This window comes from Sinocyclocheilus anshuiensis, unplaced genomic scaffold (genome assembly GCF_001515605.1).
Source record: "Sinocyclocheilus anshuiensis isolate Anshui unplaced genomic scaffold, SAMN03320099.WGS_v1.1 scaffold454, whole genome shotgun sequence".
Taxonomy (NCBI): domain Eukaryota; kingdom Metazoa; phylum Chordata; class Actinopteri; order Cypriniformes; family Cyprinidae; genus Sinocyclocheilus; species Sinocyclocheilus anshuiensis.
In genome coordinates this window covers 2,648,670-2,668,985 of record NW_015548217.1, presented here as the reverse complement: position 1 = coordinate 2,668,985, position 20,316 = coordinate 2,648,670, and the positions used below count along the sequence as shown (strand labels likewise).

At 39.6% G+C, this 20,316-nt stretch overlaps 1 protein-coding gene across 2 annotated transcripts in view; it reads right to left on the bottom strand.

The window, feature by feature from the left end:
* The window catches only part of LOC107654021 (KAT8 regulatory NSL complex subunit 1-like), a 25,988-nt gene extending 6,474 nt beyond the window's left edge, over positions 1-19,514 (bottom strand). The window contains exons 1-6 of one of the 2 annotated variants that reach the window (XM_016440903.1): positions 19,170-19,514; positions 13,948-15,339; positions 5,063-5,204; positions 4,765-4,919; positions 3,767-3,902; positions 3,491-3,662 (exon numbers count right to left, since the gene is read on the bottom strand). In XM_016440903.1, coding sequence (XP_016296389.1) covers positions 3,491-3,662; positions 3,767-3,902; positions 4,765-4,919; positions 5,063-5,204; positions 13,948-15,269 — 1,927 coding nt within the window. In that variant the 5' untranslated portion in view covers positions 15,270-15,339; positions 19,170-19,514. The remainder of the gene's footprint in view (positions 1-3,490; positions 3,663-3,766; positions 3,903-4,764; positions 4,920-5,062; positions 5,205-13,947; positions 15,340-19,169) is intronic. The other variant, XM_016440904.1, reaches the window with a different exon arrangement.
* Positions 19,515-20,316: the final 802 nt, after the last annotated feature.

Sequence of the window (20,316 nt, the reverse complement as noted above, 5' to 3'; positions counted from 1 at the left end):
TATATTTAAGAAAAATATGTTGTTTATATATTAAATATATTTATACATAATATAAAAATAAATATATAAATGTATATACTTTCAAAATATATACTGTATGTGTGTGTATTTATATATACATAATAAATATACACCGTACACATACTTATATTATGCAAACAAAAACGTTTATTTTAGATGCGATTAATCACGATTAGATAGTTTAACAACTTGAAAACTACATGACTAACAACAATAGCGCTGTTCGTGAAGAAAATGAACTTAAACTTTCACTATTACTAGAGACACTGCTGCCGAACACTTTTAAGAGATTCACAGACTCGCAGGTAATTCTCTCTCTTGCTCACTGATAACTTAGTTATTAACTGCATTATTCTGCTATCAACAACTCAAACCTCCGTTACTAGGTTTAAAATGACGTTTTGGAATTAGCAATGGAGGCACTGGATGAGATGCGGAAGAAATTAATCCTATTCTCTGTAGTGGACAGCACATTCCAGGGCCCAGTTTATGGCGGGGCCCCTCTCTGACCACAATAGTGGACAAAGGTTTGCTACATTTTGATTGGATCTTGGTGGACTAACATAAGCAAACTGTCCAATGCCATCAGATAAAGATGCCAGGACAACAGCCAGACACCTCTTAGAGGGCAAGGAGACGACCTTTGGTACAAAGCCCGGGAAGGACAGGACTTCCTATTGGTCAAAATGCAGTTTCTGCCCTTCACCCGACCAACAAACTGATTCCTCAGGTTTTGGCCTGTGACCGCCATAAAAATTCCTTAGGACCTCTGGACACAGCAACAGTGGGTGAAACAAAGAGAGAGATCACAGAGTTCCATCCAAACTCATTCATAACTATGTTCTCAAACCTTAAACTGGTGCAAACTACAACACACATCTCATACTTATTCAGAGAAATAAGTACTCTCAGTGACAGCGACGTGTAGTGCAACAGCTTACACAAAATCAGCTGTTAATGAACAAATGAATGCATGCATGACAGTTCAATCTTCTTCCATCATGTTCGGACTTAATGTGTTCGTAACATTGCCAAAGGTATTCTGGTTGTGGTTTGGTAAGTGAATGATGCATTGGTAAAACTTTAGTGACACTTTTCTAAATGTGTGTTTAGACTATGCAAATAAGGAAAGAAGGGTGGGCCACTCAGATGGAAACAGCCAATCACAGCCTGGAAATGGAGAAGCGCCAGACTGCAATCCCCTCCTCATTGGAAAGAGATAAAGGTAGTAAGGTACCTTCCCAAGAGGCAATAACAGCTACAACCTTGTTCTGAGTCCGAGTCCCGAAAGGGAGAGACACTAACAGAAACACCGAAGTTCTGAGTCTGAGTCCTGTCAAGGAAAGGACTGTAACAGATGAGTCTCCCATCCAGAGAGACAATAGCAGATACACCGTGCTGAGTCTTCGGCCTGTAAGGGTGAGACACTAGCAGATACACTCGTTCTGAGTCTCCCATCCCGAGAGACAGAAACACCAACGTTCTGAACCTCTGGCCCATGCGGGAAGCAGCAATAACAGATACCAAGTCCTGAGTCTCCAGCTTGTGAGGCAGCAACAGATACGACCAGATTCTGAGCCTCCAGCCTGCGAGGAGAGAGATATTCTACGTTTAGAGTCTTCGTCCAGCGAGACAACAACCGATGCAGCAGTCCCGAGTCTCCATCCTGGTGAGATGAAGTGGATTGACCAAGTTCTGAGTCTCTAGCCCAGAGAGCAAGGTACTTTCATCAGCGTGTTCCAGATTAAGGACCTTCTGCACCTACTCCAGGGCCACATCTGCGTGTTCCAGATTTTAGGACCCTTTGGTGCTCCAGGAGATCAGCATCCTACAGTGCTTCATGTTCAAGGCTGTTGAAACAGATTCCTGCTGCTTTCCCCACTGCATTGTTACCAGCACAACCAGTGGAAGAAGTCACCGCCACCGGACTGCTCACTCGATCGCAGAGAACGTAAATATCACTTATCCAAACCTCTTCCAGAGACCTTGGCATTGTTGTATATTATCAGTATATGATTTTTCTAATTTAGATAACGTAGCTCTGACAAAGCAACACCCAACATAATCACTTGCATTTTATGCATCTTATGCACTTTATTCCTATTTCATTTATGGCATTCATTTAGTAGTTGTTCATTACTCTTGTCTATCTTTTGTTAATAAAATCTACAAATTGGAGATCCCACCAATCTTTCTTATGTGATGTACTCATAACCACACCTTAAGTGACAAGTAATTCAAAAATCATAACGTCATTGGTGACATGAGTACCCATCACTACATTATTTCGCCTCCCTAGATTGGCGAAAGCAAATTCACTACATCTCAAAAGCATTTAAGTAAGTGGATTGACCAAGTTCTGAGTCTCTAGGCCAGAGAGGCAGAGGATATACAGATATTTGCAACCAGCTTAAGTTCCGTCGAGCAAACCTTCACTTCAAGGTACTTTCGTCTGCATGTTCCAGGCTAAGGGCCTTCTGCACCTACTCCAGGGTCACATCTGTGTGTTCCAGATCTTAGGACCCTTTGGTGCTCCAGGAAATCAGCGTTCTACAGTGCTTCGTGTTCAAGGCTGTTGAAAAGGATTCCTGCTCCTTTCCCCACTGCATTGTTACCAGCACAACCAGTGGAAGAAGTCACCGCCACCGGACTGCTCACTCGATCGCAGAGAACGTAAATATCACTTATCCAAACCTCTTCCAGAGACCTTGGCATTGTTGTATATTATCAGTATATGATTTTTCTAATTTAGATAACGTAGCTCTGACAAAGCAACACCCAACATAATCACTTGCATTTTATGCATCTTATGCACTTTATTCCTATTTCATTTATGGCATTCATTTAGTAGTTGTTCATTACTCTTGTCTATCTTTTGTTAATAAAATCTACAAATTGGAGATCCCACCAATCTTTCTTATGTGATGTACTCATAACCACACCTTAAGTGACAAGTAATTCAAAAATCATAACGTCATTGGTGACATGAGTACCCATCACTACATTATTTCGCCTCCCTAGATTGGCGAAAGCAAATTCACTACATCTCAAAAGCATTTAAGTAGAAAAAACACTTCACGTTGTGGCTGCATCACTACCTCGGGTGTGCATTATTTTCCAAGAATTCAACGGCCCGTCGTCAGTTATTCCTTACATATATTTTGTTTATTATCTAATTTTAAAAATAAGCTAACCAAATAGAGCGACTTTGAGGGGGCCAGTCCATCATTTTCAATTTTCCAGCAGATATATATATATTATATATAGGCCTATAAATAATAAAATGTTTTAAAAAACATACATATGTATACACAATATATACACTTTTTTAAATCGTTTTATATAGTAAAACCATTTTATATAAAGTGATATCGCCATACTGTATACATAAAATCACACTGTATATTTGCAGAAAAATCTATTGTGAAAATAGTTGTTAGCTCTAATTGCATCTGACTGTGCATCTCACCCGACTGCATGGAAAGAACAGGGTGGATGCTGCGGTCTTGATGTGCGACTCTCTCCAGCAGAGGCCGATTAAACGGTAAGTCTGGTTTGGAGAGGGGAGGAGCACTGCCACACATGACACACGAGCCGTTGACCTCGCACACGCTTGGAGGTGAGAAAGACACTCTCTGAAACTGATAAAGGAATGAAGCTCACTTCAGATACACTTCAAAATCAGCCAAAAATGTGCTCCTGGAATATTGATACATTCATACCAACAAACTTCACACAAACACACCTTGCTGTTGAGATTGTGGACAGTGTTCGGGTGGATAAGACGTCGTCTCCTGCAGGTCAGCAGTGGGCGTGTTCGTGCGGATGTACAGCTGCTGTCCAGACTTGACAAGCATGTGTCAGACACTTCTGCCACACTACTGAAATAAGAAAAAGAGGAAACAATGTAAAATCCAGTTTTTGCCAAGCTAACGAATAATATGATTCCATGGTGATACAAGACCCCACTGCATTCACCCTGAGTTCATTTTGCAAGAATGGCGGGTTAACTGTATTTTATCTTTTTTTTTTAAATATTGCAATAAATATCGTATCGTGAGATTTTGATATCGTTACATCCCTATTATGTACTGTAATGCGTAAATTTATAGAAAAAATAGAAAAAACTTTATCTAATATAATCCACACAATGAGTGCATCCAGTGACGATCCTAGACTTCTGGGGGCCCTACGCAAAACTGTGTCGAGGGGGGGGCGAGTTATGAATGAATGAAACGCTTTTGTCCGTGTTCACTCCGTCTCGAATCGCGCTCACGGAAAGCGCTTGAGAAACAGTGTCTCTTCCGCGGCTCGATACGCTTTCAAATTGTTGTTTGTTTTTTTTTGTCTCGAGCAAGAGATTGTATGACATTAACGTTACATGATTTGACTGATTTTTACGTAGAAAAGGCGACAGCGCACCGCATTAAAAGAAATTAACATTCATGTTTTCATAACCGCTGGCCAAATTAAAAAATGAAACTAAAATTAAATCACCTTTGAGAGCAAGGGGGCCCCCTGGTGTTTTGGGGGCCTTACGCAGCTTGCATACTTTGCATATAGAGAGGATCGGCTCTGAGTGCATCGAATCCAATGATTAAATGTGAGCACATAGTAGTTACAGACACTTAATTTCAACTGGGTCCAGTTATTACATTATGTTAGCAAATGGAAACAACTTGTACTAATAATAAGTTCAAATATTTACACAGACACAGTATTAACCACTAAAATAGTCCGAACCTAATGGAGATGTCGTTCTCAGATGTGTCCGCCAAGCGAGACTGGGATTCTGTGAAATTCTGGGATGTTTCTGAGGTCGGGACATTCTCATTAGTCTCCGTCATATTTACGGTTCTCTGGCAGGAATGGGCGGAGGCTCCCAGCTCCACAGGACCCTGCAGAGAGCATGCAAAAAAAAAAAACACCTTTATACACAGCCAAATTCCATTAAACGAATTCCCAATTTCAAACATTGCTGAACCTGGATGCTGTTTTTGTCTTATAACACAAACACAGTAGATATCAAGCATCTGCTAACCTTGCTGGAGCGGAGCTGGCGGTAGATGTCGACCTGCTGTCGGATGCGGTACTCCAGGTCTGATATCTGAGCCTGCAGCCAAGTCCAGTGACTGATGATTGTGGCTCTTTCCCTGGCAAACCGCCCTTCTGCTCTCCTCCATCTGAGATAGAAAAGTGAACAATCCGGTTAAACACTTTTAAACAAGATGGACATTTAGTTGTTTAGCTAACTACGAGAGTCATTAGAGGGTTAGCTCTGTTTACTTCAGTGAGTTAAAACTGGCTGTGATGACAAACAGGAAACCCTCAGGATTGTTCTCTCTGACTTTTCCAGCCCTGATGGTCAAGATTAAAGAAGAAATCAGTCATCTAGATTGTAATGATGATGTTTAACACATAGAGGGCACTGCTAAACACATTCAGTACAGAACCCCATCTTGACTTGTCACTTACAGATTCCACAATATGAATCATCTCTTTTTTTAAATACAGTTAGTACTTTTTATGTCACAGTCCCACAAAATGACACTTGTCAGCATGAATTTAAACAACTTCCTTTGCAACCCAGAGATGACAGGAAAGATAAATATATCTAGGGGTGGGTGATATGACCAAAATACGAATATGAATAATTTCACAATAACACTGTATGAAAGACAGTATAGTTGTTTTCACTGGAAATATGGTTGGCTACAATGCCAAAATCTTAGATGACACTGAAATTTCACAATTACCCATTCCACATAATACTAGCCTAATATAAGTAAAAAATACACAAAGGGTCAATAATAAAATAAAACACAATGAACTACAAGCAATATAACATATACAATAGAACAAAGATATAAACGAAATAAACACTACATAAACTGAATATAGTATTTTTATTAAAGCTACAAGTTATTCAGTCAAGGGCAATGACTAATTTTATCTTTTAACATTAATGACACAGCAGGTAAATTAAGCTGCCGTCATTTTGGCATTGCTTTGTGAGTTTTTCATGGTTTAAGCACAATAAATCATAAAAAAAGCAGTACTTGCACTGTGCCTGTCCGTCAGAACCAAACTGAATTCTCTTTAAAAATGCCTAAAGGGGCAGTCGTCACCTAATGGATAGAGAGTCGGACTTGTAACCCGAAGGTCGTGGGTTCGAGTCAGCAATATGCCTGCCCACTGCTCTGGGTGTGTGTTCACGGTGTGTGTTCACTACTGTGTGTGTGCACTTGGATGGGTTAAACGCAGAGCACAGATTCTGAGTATGGGTCACCACACGTCACTTCACTAAAAGTAATTAAATTAAAAATAAATGTACTTTAAAAAAAACTTCCAAAATTTACACTGGTTTATTGTACCATTATCATGATTTGCTGTTACGAGTCAGAGGTTTTAATAAATTAGTGGAGGATGAGCATTTTATTGGGCAAAAATGTGCACAGTGCAAGGTGTATTTTTGTGTGATGGGCTGTTGTTGTGACTACAGACATGAAACTGGTTGTCCATACTGGTCTATCAGGGTTTCATGATAAACACACTCCAGTAGTGAGAGCGGTACAACCTACACAAAAGCGCACCACTATCTCATGGCAAAGTCCCTCTCAGCACATTCCCACAGCGCCTTGCCTCAGAATACACACAGAGCACGCCCTCACACGCCTAACTAAAACCTCTATCTAGATCAACATCTATTCAGATAATTATTCAACAGTTAGTGGGATGATGTACAGTAAGTTGGTCACATAACATTTATTTTGTGATAACTGTATGTTATCACTTCCATGAAGTATAATTTCAAGAGCCAGGCCTACAGAGGGCGACACTGAGTCCTGCTTCAAATAAAGCGACCAAATTATTTACACTAGTTTACTGCAGCAAATTTAGCCTCACTCACACTAGACTTTGAGCATGCAAAATTTTCAAGAACATTGCAAAGGTTGTGATATGACATCACGCTCTGCGATATCTTTTTAAAAATAAAATAAATGCATAAATAATAATAATAAATCCAAAATGTAAACATACAATATACTTGCATACAATGTAGTTGCATGTTGTTACATTACATATCATTCTTGTGTTGGTCAGCGACCAAATTATTTACACTAGTTTACTGCAGCAAATTTAGCCTCACTCACACTAGACTTTGAGCATGCAAAATTTTCAAGAACATTGCAAAGGTTGTGATATGACATCACGCTCTGCGATATCTTTTTAAAAATAAAATAAATGCATAATAATAATAAATCCAAAATGTAAACATACAATATACTTGCATACAATGTACTTGCATGTTGTTACATTACATATCATTCTTGTTTTGGTCATATATCTTTGTTCATGAGAACTGTTCATGTGAAATGTGATATTCCTTGTATGAACTTGCATTTGTGAATGCGTATGAATGGAAGTCAATGGCGCACAAAAGTGTAGAGTGGCCATTCGCAGACCTTTTATCAGTGACTATATTCACTATATAACAATTGCTTAAAGGGATAGCTCACCCAAAAATGAAAACAACCATCAAGTTGTTCCAAACACTGGTAGCAAACAGCTGACGGTAGTCATTGACTTCCATATTAATTTTTTCCCAAGACTATGATACTCAATGGCTACCGCCAACTGTTTGGTTACCAACAATCTTCTTTTGTGTTCAACAGATGAAAGGAACTCATACAGGTGTGAGGGTGAGTAAGTGATAACAGAATTTACATTTCTGGATGAACTATCCCTTTAATTGTTGTCATTTGTCCATCTACTCTTCCATACGTGTGTGTTTGGATGACGGGGTGAACGACAACAAAGGAGTCGTCCTCCCTCACTGTGCCTGCTGTGAAGTGAATCATCTCGTAATTGTGTTTCATAAATCACATTGAGCTGATGGAGGGAGTACAAAGACAGAGTCGTTTAGCATGAATGTTCTGCTGCCTTTGTTCTTGGGTTTCAGACTGTGAGACGGAGGGACTGGATGAACCGAAAACACAGATAAATACCAGCAAAAATGACACGCTGGCTTAGCAACCTGTTTTATATGGAGCCCTGCCTGTTATTTTTCACTCACATAGATCAAGGGTTACACTGTATTTTAGGTTAAGGAGAAAATTAAAGCATTATAACTGGGAGAGATGAACTTCTACAATATGATAGTGTGTCTACTAAGCCGTCCTGCTGTCTACTGCCTGCATAAGCAGTTAGCTTCCAAGGCAGCATGCTAACTGAAATAAAACCTGAAAAACAAATGAAAAACTGTGCATGGGAGACTTGACTCGCAAGTGATTCCAATATTAGCACTAGCAAATAAATAGATTCTGAAACAGAGCTGCAAGTAGGGCTGCACAATGAATCAATTTATAACTGAAATTGTGCAGCACTGTGTTCATTTACACGTGAGCAGCTCATTATCCACTGGTATGTGCAGCGTTTCAGAGCGGCTCAGTTCACAGTAATTGCTCCACACAAACTCTGTCTGCATCTGCTCTGAACTTGGGTCGCTTTAACGTACATTTGGACCTAGGGGTGTGCGATATATATCGTCTGCGATAACATCATAATTGTTGTTTTAACGATGTGCAATTTGACATTATCGAGTATTTTGCAAAAACCATTCAAAACACCCCTACAGAGCGCATGCATACATTACGTGAAGTCTAGACTAGTGCGAGTGCGTTCTTTCACTGCATGATTCAGTCTATTACAATACATTTAGAATGATCACAAAATTCAAGATATGGGGACAGAAAATGTATATATTTATATCATTTCATATAGTTAATCAATATCACACAAAGAGTGCCGTTTCTTTCTCCAAAAATTACCATGATTACAAACGTTTCAACAGTTCAAAAAACAAGTTAATTATGAGACTTACGTTTTAGAAACCATATTGCCTGTTTTTGTTCTATTTCGACAACAAAAATAATTCCAAACACAGCCACAATGCTGTTTTGCATCTCTGAGCAACATGATGGTGTTTCGTTCCTGAATGAATCAACCGTTTAAATGATTAAACTTTTTAACAGTGACTTGCTGCCACCTGCTGGCGGTTTTAATTTCACATTTTTTTATTATTTAAATAATTTCAAATAACAGTATTCAGTGTTTTGTTTAATATATCAAAACATTATTTATGCATTTGCAATTGCAGGTTAAACAGTTCTGCACTAAACAGTAGTGTACATCATGCATCTAAATACAGTAATACATCTAAATGCCACTGCACATGCAGCTTGTGTTTCCTCCGCATTGCAAAGATGAATTTTATTGATACTAAATTCATTTGCTTGGTAACAGCCCAAATGTCTTATTATTCTAATTCACTGATTAAATGTAAGAATTTGCGTCAAAATATAATGCACACTTTTAGAAAAATGGCTTTATAAAGGTAAAAATGCCCATAAAAGGTAAAAATCAATTTAAACTTATTGGAAAAGATTCATTTCTATCAGTACACACAGCACAATAACACACTCAGCAAATTATCATCTAATTATCGTTATCGATAAAATCCAAGAAAATATCGAGATATTATTTTTTGTCAATATCGCACACCCCTATTTGGACCAACTATTTTCCCAAAAAGTTTCATGGTGCAATGTTTGGAAAAACAATTAAGCCATAAACATTTGTAATAGTAATAGTTAATATAAATAAATATATTTTTAATTTTACAATTACATGTTACAAAAGTAATCATTCTTATTTTGCTTTTATTTAGCAATTTTAATAATATTCAGTATTATTATGTAGTTACTTCATTGAATTTTAATTTTACTATTATCATTTTTATTATTACTTTACAATAAATTTTAAATCACTTTTTTTTTTCATCGGGAAAAAAAAGTGTCACATTTTTTTCTTGTATTTACATTCTTCGTATTTTTCTGTATTTGGGGATTTTTTTTCTCCAAATACAGACCAAGCTGTAAGTGTACGTTTGTAGTGCGAGGGGGAAATATATAAATCAGAAAGAATCCACGCAAATTGGATGCATATTTTCTATGGGGGTCGAAAGCACAGCTGTAATTCTTGAGTCATGATGTGAAAGCGCAAGCAAGGAAGAGAGCAAGAATTGAACAGATGGATGGAGAGAAAGAGAGAGGGGATAAATAGAGAAGTATGTGAGGTGGTTAGGCTTGGCAGAGAAATGCAGAGGAATTATGACGGAAAGACGGTGAAAAAGGGGTGGAGGAATGCAAGGCGAAAAGAAAGAGAACGTCTGAGAAAGTGAGAGAGGAAAAGGTTACGTAACACGAGTGGGCTCAGCTCAGACAGAGGGAATGGGAGGAGGAAGAACATAAGAGGACAATGGTGAAGAAAGACTCCAGAATGAGAGAGAGACAGACGTGACAGAGGAGACAAAAGAACAGGGAAAAAAGGAAAATCCTGAAAGTCCTGGGAACATAAGTGTTTATGATGGTTTCCAAACATCTAGGGGCACTACCCAAATACATCAGCTTTTGTCAAAGGCCAACAGCAGATTTGGAGATATTATGAATGACTATTTTTATATATGTAATAGGGATGGGCGATATGGGCTTAAAAATATATCACGATATTTCTGGTATTTATTACGATAACGATATCAATGGCGATAATTCAGGGAATCCTGTTTCTTTAGAGAAAAGTATTATCTTTCCTATTTTTACCCAAAATAGGGTGTTGTGATCATTAATGAGTACACACGTAATATAAAGACTGTTTAATTCATACTGGAAGCAGGAGGGTGCTCTTGCACAGAAACTCCACATATCCATAGCAGAAGTAATACTACTGATGATGCTCCAGGAAGGTACACATGCTACTGTAGTACATTTATTCAGACCGATTTTTTGTGCACTGTACAGCCCTAACCAAAGCAGTTACAGATTGTAAAAGGAGCTCGAGCTCCTCATTTAGCGATATAGGCTACTCCTCAATTTCACGTCCGCCTTCCGCGATGTCGCTCCGCACTGTCGCACACAGAAATATGTCAACAACTAGACTTTATCGCTATTATCGTGGGAGGACTAATTCTTATCGTGGGGAGAATTTTTACTGGTATATCACAAATTATAAGATATCGCCCATCCCTAATATGTAAACACAATACCAATGAATGCACATTTTATGGATGAAGGACTGAATCTGGCTTGTTTTTCTCAAACACAAACAAATACACTGATACTTGTCTTTATCAGATCAAAAAAGGCACTTCCTGATTAGCTTGTCGTTTTCTCACATACATGTGTGAACCTCAAGTCAAGAATATGTTGGGGTAACTTTTTTTGTTTGTTTGTTTTTACAACAGTTGAAAATCTCTTTAGTTTTTATCATAAATAAAATGTATGCATTTACAGTGTTTCTGGTAGAAAATGTCATTACAAACCTGTATGACTTCCTAACTTCTGTGGAACACGGAAAAAAACATATATATTTTGAACCAACAGTTTTGATGACCACTGACTTCCATTGTATGGAAAAAAAACACTGACATATTTCTCCAATATGTTCCCCAGAAGAAAGAAAGTCAAAGGTTTTGCTTTATGCAAAATATAATTTCTTATTTCTTTCTTTTTGATTTTGAACTGAAATGTGACCTGGACATATTTTCGTGAGATTTACCCGCAGCCAATAACCGTTCCACAATCTGTCAACATACACGTAAATGGAAAATAAACAACTTTTGGTTTTCGATTTTTGGCAACTTTTTGAGCATAGACCATTAAAACCCCCATCTCTGTAAAGTGCTCCAGCAGTCACTCCAGCTCTCGGTGGATTAAAGTGGTCTTTAATTGCAGTAAAAGCAAATCTTACATTTGCATAGCAGCTGTGTTCCATTAAAAGCTTCCAATAATGAGTGTGGGTGTTTGGGATCAATGTCCTGGGATGAACAAAGTTTAAATTCATCTTGATTTAACTGCAGTCAGAGGTCAACAAGCAGCAGTTCCGCATTCTCTAATTTCCCAACCATCACAGCGTGATGTCATAAACATGTGCCGAGAAAGATTAGTCAGAGAGCACTGCAAAGGACGAAAGCGGGCTGAAAAATCGCTTATCATCATCAGCGTTCAGCCAGCAAACACACACCCTGAATGGATTCAAGCATGTGACAGTGGCGTTTAGAGAAACTGGAGCATGTTTCAGTGAGCTCAAATTTGACATCCAAAAACTGCATTCACGGATGCCTGATTATTTAGGTCAAAGGTGCAAAGCCAAGTCAGCAAGCTGCTAAATGGCTCCTTTTAAAACAGCGTGCATTGATAAATCAACCTAAAATATTAAATCAGATCAAATACGATGAAAAAATACATCTAAATGCTCATTGGGCTAAACTCCAAAGCAACAGGATTTTAGCACCTGAATATTTGAATATATAATGCACAGTTTACCAACACAAGGGGTCTGAAATGCATGTGCTTCTGTTAGGCAGAGCTCACAACGCTTTGTATATACACACACAAAAACAGGCAGTAGGAACAAAAATTACACATGAAAGTGAAACTGCTTAAAAATTTGATTTTAATATTAACCAAAACATCAGGGTTCTCGGTTTCACCCTCTCTGTTTTCACCTACAATGAATCAGACTCTCCCTCGGGGGCCAAACAGGAAATTTAACCTCGCTGAAGTTTTCAAATAAGACCACAGCCGAGGAGGACAGCTGAAATGACTTTAGACTAGACTGCGTTATGACAACAAGATCTATGATCTCACTGTACAAACAAGGTCGGACTGGAAATTAACAGTGACTCTCTAAAAGGTTCAGGGCATGAACACACAGGCTTACAGTCACAAACATGCCCCCAGGCTCCCTTGAGGCTCCTGTGAACAGGCCACATAACGTGCCTGCTTCACCATAGTAATGCTGCACAATGGTTTAATGAGACTAAATCAAAAAGTGCGTCCCAATTCACATACTTATGCACTTTTGCAGTGTGTGTTGAGAGGTGTACTCACACTGAAAATTACAAAAAGAAAAAGAGTACTTCAGATATCCGGATGATGCACTATGTTAACACTTTGTGCACTCAACTGTTGCAGCTTTCTTTACCTAACAGAAAGGGAGGGGATATCAGATTCTGATGCTAGATGACAATGATGGATAGTGCAAGAAGAAACCAATGAATAAATGGTTCAATCTAAATAAAAACTGAGCATTTTACCCACAAAATTTGCATGTACTATCATAAAAGTATAACGCCATTAGTAACATGCTAACACCAAACACTACCAAAATCAGTTGCCAATAGTATCCCATGCACTGTATTTTATGCCTAAACTGTTTCAAATCAGTTACTTATGAGGTTCCATTTGAGTTGTAGGAGAGTTTTTGCACTCTCCTCACATGTAGTAAGTACACATGCACCTCGTGCATGACAGAGTGTTCTAAAAATGCTGTGCTCAAGTTAAAAAATTTAAATTTTAAACAACATTTTGCACATGACACGGCATTCTAAAACCACGGCGCACAAATTAAAAGTAGTTCAAACATTCCGTATTGTCACATACATCTGAGTGCAACGGATTATCATGAAATAAAATATGTAGGGCATGATTGGATTTTGAGGTGTGGGCGCTAAAGTTAGGTAATGAAGTCCACACGGCGCACAAATTAAAAGTAGTTCAAACATTCCGTATTGTCACATACATCTGAGTGCAACGGATTATCATGAAATACAATATGTAGGGCATGATTGGATTTTGAGGTGTGGGCGCTAAAGTTAGGTAATGATAATGAAGTCGCTGGACAGGGTTTGAGGGGACTACATGATTCGAAAAATTCTGCATACATCACCAGAGAGAAGTCTAGCATTTTCACTGGAAGACCAGTTGACATTTTGATTAAACAACTGTTCACAATAAGAACTATAACATGCGCTTCATTTCATGTTTTTAAAAGCAGACTTTTTCTGAAAACAACTGTTTGACTTACAGTTTAATATGACGCTGCTCCACATCCGCCCTGGCCAGCTCCTCCTCCTCGATGTCACTCTCTTCTCCCGAACTGCTCTCAGTGGCGTCCGAGTCAAACTGAGCCTCCGTTGCTCGCAAATACGTTGTGCCGCTCAGATGTAGTTGCTCCAGTTCCGAAGCCACCCTACCACCCTTCAAAAACCGACTCAGATTATGCGCGTGGGTGTCCACGGAAGCGCGAGTGCCTCTCCACGCCCCTTGGTCCACCCTACGGCTAGATGTCGGTGTCAGAGTGCGGTCCAGAAAACCAGTGACTTGCTGTTTGAAATGCCGTTGCACCTGCTTGGCCTGCACCACTTGCAGCCGCTTGCGAAGACGCAGCAGGCGGCCTTCAATGTCCGTTTGCCTGTGTTGGCTCTGCTGAGCCCGATCCCGGAGCAGAGTCTCCAGGTTGGGGGTCGAAAGGGATGAGTCATCATGGACTGGGGAAGAGTTAAGGGACAAGAGACAGTCTACGATATTGTTACTGTTTGTTTCAACAACGGGACTCTCCGGTTCTGCTTTAACCTCCGTACTTTCAGACAAAGCCGTGAGCTCCCTATGTGATGACACGCCTTGAATGCTTGGTGTCAAATTCTGTTGTGGATTCATGTCGCCGGTTGCAAAGGTACCGACAGACTTGGAGGACACAGATAACAACGCTTCCCCATTGGTGGAAGGCTGGTTGCTGTCTCCATTCACTGTGGCCACGCTGCCTTTCTCAGCCACAGCCGCACTAGGTACAGCCACTTTCTTGGAGAGTCCGTTCACAGGCACCATGGTACTTCCAGCTCCGGCACCGTTGACAAGGCTCTTCAACTGACCTCTGGTTAGCTCAAGTGTGTGCCGCTTGCACAGCAGGAAGTCGCTGCCTGCAGCAGCGCTCGGGAATATGGAGCCGCTCAGCAGGCCGTGGCTCTTCAGCACCGACTGCTTGATGAGGACACCTTGCAGCTTCAGTGACTCCTTGACTTTGGTGGACGAGGGCAATGGTTTGACATCAGAGCACAAGTACGTTGCCAGCTTGCCCAGAGATGGGGCATTAGACAGGGGTTCCTGCTCCTGACTCTTGACGCTGTGGTAATGGGCGAAGCTCTGTCCGTCGTCGGCGCTGACGTGACACTTGCCGTTGGTGTGGCTACCGGCAGAGTCTGAGACCGAGTCGGAGATGAGGATGTTGCTGGCGTTGCTGTTGTTCTCGGTGCTGCCGGGGGACAGGGTGGATGAGGGAGAGGCGAGTTTGAAGCGGATGTGGCGGGCTTCGGCTGGGGCGTCGGTCAAAACGGGCGCCATCGCAGCCATGCAGGGCCGAGGAATGGGCACGGCAGCCTGCACCTCCAAACCTTCACTCCAGCCCAACTACACAGCCTGGCTACAAAGGAAAAAAGAGATTTAGGAGACTGCAAATATACAGAATATTTTGAAAGTGAAGATAACCTTTAATAATAACCTGCTGGAGATACAAGCCGTTTAAAAAAATTTCTCATTTCTAATATTTGCACCAATATTTGCCATATGTCAGAAAAGCAGTTTGCAACCCATTGCTCTTGTGTAATCCTCACATGTATGATTAAAAAGAATATTCAATGGGTGGTGCTTGATTTTATCCATTTATACACATGAATTGTGTGAGGATATTTTTTACTAAGAGTTTTCTTATCTTAAAGGGTTAGTTCACCCCAAAATGAAAATTCTATCATTAATTACTCACCCTCATGTTGTTCCAAACCCGTAAGACCTTCGTTCATCTTCGGAACACAAATTAAGATATTTTTGATGAAATGTGAGAGCTCTCAGACCCTGCACAGACAGCAACGCAACTGTAATGTTCCCAGGTCCAGAAACGTTGTAAGGACATCGGTAAAACAGTCCATGTGACATCAGTGGCTCAACATCAGTTTTGCGAAGCTACAAGAATACTTTTTGAGTGAAAAGAAAACAAAAATAAAAATGTTTTCAACAATTCTTCTCCCTCAAGTTACGTCTTCCTCCATTTTAGAGAGTATCACAATGCATATGCACGCTTTCCCCTAGACGTAAACAATGCTGTTTACGCAGATTACGTTCATGCGCACGCTTTCTCCCCCGAACGTAAACAACGCTGATTACGTCGATTACGCTCTTGGGTACTCTCCAAAATGGCGGAAGACGTAACTCGAAGAATTGTTGAAAAAAAAACATTTTTCTTTTTGTTTTCTTTGCGCTCAAAAAGTATTCTGGTAGCTTCACACAACAGATGTTGAGCCACTGATGTCACATGGACTGATTTACCGATGTCCTTACTATGTTTCTGGACCTGGGAACATTACAGTTGCGTTTCTGTCTGTGCAGGGTCTGAGATCTCTCACATTTCATCAAAAATATCTTAATTTGTGTTCCGAAGATGAACGAAGGTCTTACGGGTTTGGAACAACATGAGGGTGAGTAATTAATGACAGAATTTTCATTTTGGGGTGAACTAACCCTTTAAATGTTTTCTTACAAGACCCAGAGTTTCAGCAAACCTCGTTCTATGGTTCAAAATTTGGAAAATAAGCCAAATACCTGAAACATAACTGCAATCTCTGTCCGATATTTCTTCTCCAAAATTCAAGCCAGATGGCCTTCAACAAGACCCCCCCCATTCATTAAACCTTAATAATAACCGTATGGTGAGACAAGCTATTTAGTCCACTTACTGTCTTATAATGAAAATTACTATTGCACTTGTGTAATCTGTCTATTTATGGCTGAAACAGGATATTCAATGGGTGGGGTTGAATATGGGCTGGGCTTTTTCACATCAATTGTCTAAGGAGCGTTCTTATCTTCAAGGTTTTCTTACAACAGCCCATTCTGAGCTTCACATTTTTTGAGGCATTCATGAGTAAAATACCTCAAACTGATAATCCTTCTCCAAAATTCAAGCCATCAGGCCTCTAATAAGATTAGTTTTGGCATAGCGAATATTGCTTTGGGAGGGAAAATCTTTGGAATAACATGCAGTGTTGAATCATTCACAGCAAAACCAGGAACATACTTAAAAATATATATAAAGAGGTCAATTGTGATGCCATATTGAATTTTATTTTAGTCTCAATACACTGAATAAATAAAAATAAACACAGACTAGCAGATAACTAGTGATAACGGTGGGAGTATGCACAAACAGGAATCAGTTATCAGTATTTCATAGACACGAATTTATCTGCCCTGACGCTCTTCCCCTCAAAGTAAAAAGGGAATGAAAACTCATTGACCTCGACTGAGCGGGGACCATTACCATAGTCGTTAGTAGGGAAAGACCTACTCTTTTCAAGCTTATGTAAGAGCAAGCCTCCTCATTGTCCCCTCCTCCTCAGCAGACCATCTGTGTCAACGGAATTAGGGATATGCCTTTAGGCCTCAACAGATAAGAGACTATCTCTTCATAAGTACATGTAGAGATGGTTTGACTCATGAATTACCATGTACCATCCATACCTCAACTAAAAACACAAACAACTGTAGAGTATTTCGCTACTAACGAAACATGTCAGTGTGGCTTCATAATTATTGTTATAGCCATTGCATTTTCAAAGGACATATATTGATACACTGACAGATTTTACTGATGATGCGATCAGTCTTGAAAATTACTGGGTTTTTTAAAGCTAGCTTTTATCTGTCACAACTCTAGCAATTGTTTACTAACGGCTGTAAATTCACAAAAAAAGCTGTTATTTTACTGTATGTTGTCTTTGTCTCTGCTTTGTAAAACGCCTTGAGCACTTGCCGAAAACACTTTATGAAGTAAATATATTATTAGTAGTAACTCGGTCAACTGCATGACATTAAACGGGCTGGTCATGTGATGTAAACATGGTGCTGCCCATGAGGGGGCGACCCGCTCCATCTAGAAAACTACCGCTTTTTCTAGAACACCGACCTAGCAATTGTTTACTAACGGCTGTAAATTCACAAAAAAAGCTGTTATTTTACTGTATGTTGTCTTTGTCTCTGCTTTGTAAAACGCCTTGAGCACTTGCCGAAAACACTTTATGAAGTAAATATATTATTAGTAGTAACTCGGTCAACTGCATGACATGAAACGGGCTGGTCATGTGATGTAAACATGGTGCTGCCCATGAGGGGGCGACCCGCTCCATCTAGAAAACAACCGCTTTTTCTAGAACACCGACGTTTACATTTCAAACAGTAAAGTTGGGACATGTTAATTAGCAACTAATTGGTGGAATCTTTCATCTGAAACGCTCAAACAAAATTTGGTATCTGTACTCTGAATTATCCAGTTTTAAGATCCTAACTAGGTTAATATGTCAAAGTAGTAAACATAACAAATCTGGTTAAGGTTTAACAAAGAACCAGCGAAGGAAGCGTAAAGAACCCACGTTTCTGTATTCACGCTAAAAAATAAAATAAAATAAAATAATAGCGCGTTTTCTACGCATGACTGCCATAACAAGCGAACTCCTCCAGTACACACAATACAAAAAATACCGGTATAATACACACTGCAGATCAATAATAGATAATATATTAGGTTAAGGTCAAGTCCGTTTATAAAATCTCACACACGAATGCCTAGCTAACGTACTAAAGCTACAACGCACAAGTGCAACGTTTCGCTTTAGCAGTATATGCTGAACAGACCACGTGAACATTCATACCACTTCCGTGCATAAATAAAGCAGCCTTTCAGCTCCGACTCGAAGATTGGACGTAAACCTCATAAAATACACTGCATGATGTTTTTAATGCATTGCTAACTTAGATGTCTGTTAAGCCTCATAATACAGTAAATATGAGTATTAACGTTACACATGTTTAGTATGCTCTCAAATGGCCTTGCTTGCGTTATGCAAGTCATTTTAACCACCAATTTGAACGAGAACCGGTAAGTTAGCACAGGCTACATAAGGCTGCGAGTTGTATCATCAAAAACAAGGAAGATATATAGGTCTGTTATAGTTCAAATGAGGGGGAAATTCTAAATAGGCGCGCTTATGAGTGTATTTATATTGCATGAGAAAATACTAGATAGTAATCTGTTTTAAAGCGATCATACAAGCCTTCGAACCCCCATTAATAAAATTACACGTTAAATTATTGCAAATACAAAATGAGCTAAACTGGAAGCTCAGACAGGTTTGCAGTGTTAGGTTTATGTAACACAAGCGCTGCTCGAGATCGTCCACTAACAAAGAAAACGGAGGAACCTACCACGTGACGGGCGCGCGATCCGAGGGAATTTCGGTAACTATTCCACCGACCTTTGGCTTCAGTATCACAACAATGTCACCAAAGCACGAAATAAGCCGTTTGGTAAAGCAACCCCGCCGCCTTTGCCATATCCGTGTCCGCTTCGTGAAAAACACCCCGGTTTCAGGAACCCTTTTCGCTATCGGCTCCGGAATCACGAAATGGTTGATACTAGACAACACCTTGCCGCTGCTGTCCCCTTCAGTGGATTATGGATAGCAAATGTATATTTTTCTTTATATTATGAATCGATGTTTTGCTCAGATACGAGTTCTTTTCATATACGCCTTTATTTACAGATTGGAGGTGGCATGGACCACCGGTTTCGAGATCATTTTCTCATCGTTGCAGGGAGAAACGCACGAAAGATGGCGCCTCGTTCGTCTCCCTTGGATTTGAGGCTGACTAATACAGATGCACAGCGTGTAGCGAGAAGCCTGTAGCCGCCGCTAGAGTGAGCGCAGAGCAGCACTTCGCTGACTGGCCACTAGAGGGGGACTGTGAACGCACTGAAATATTTAGGAAAAACGTGGTATACATATCTTCCGCCAAGCTTTTTTTTTTTTTTTTAATTCATACAACCAACCAGATGGAACAAAATGACATTAAATCATATGCCAGGGAGCAAGACAATAATGTATCTTTTGAACATATTCACAGTCTTTACAGCTTTCTTATTAGTAGAGTCAGAAATCAAACACATATAGAGTTTTAAATCTTCAAGAACATTTCTATAGAAAGGCTTACGTTTGCCAAATTTACATTTATGTATAAAATATTTAGCCAAGAACAAAATAAGGTTGACTAAATAAATAAGCATCTGACTGTTCACGCGCATGTGTATATCCTATAGAATAACATTTTCATATTTCAAAGAGATATCAGGAATTATACCATGAAAAACACTCCATATGTTTTTCCAGAGATTCTTCGTATAATCACAATACCAAAAGACATGGGACAAATCTTCAGTTTGGTCATCACAGAAGGAGCAACTTGCATCAAAGTCATCAGAAATAAACCTTTGTAAAAAAAAATAAAACCTTTGTAGGATAGCATCGATGTATCATTTTATAAGACACTTCTTTGATTTTATTGTACATAAAGA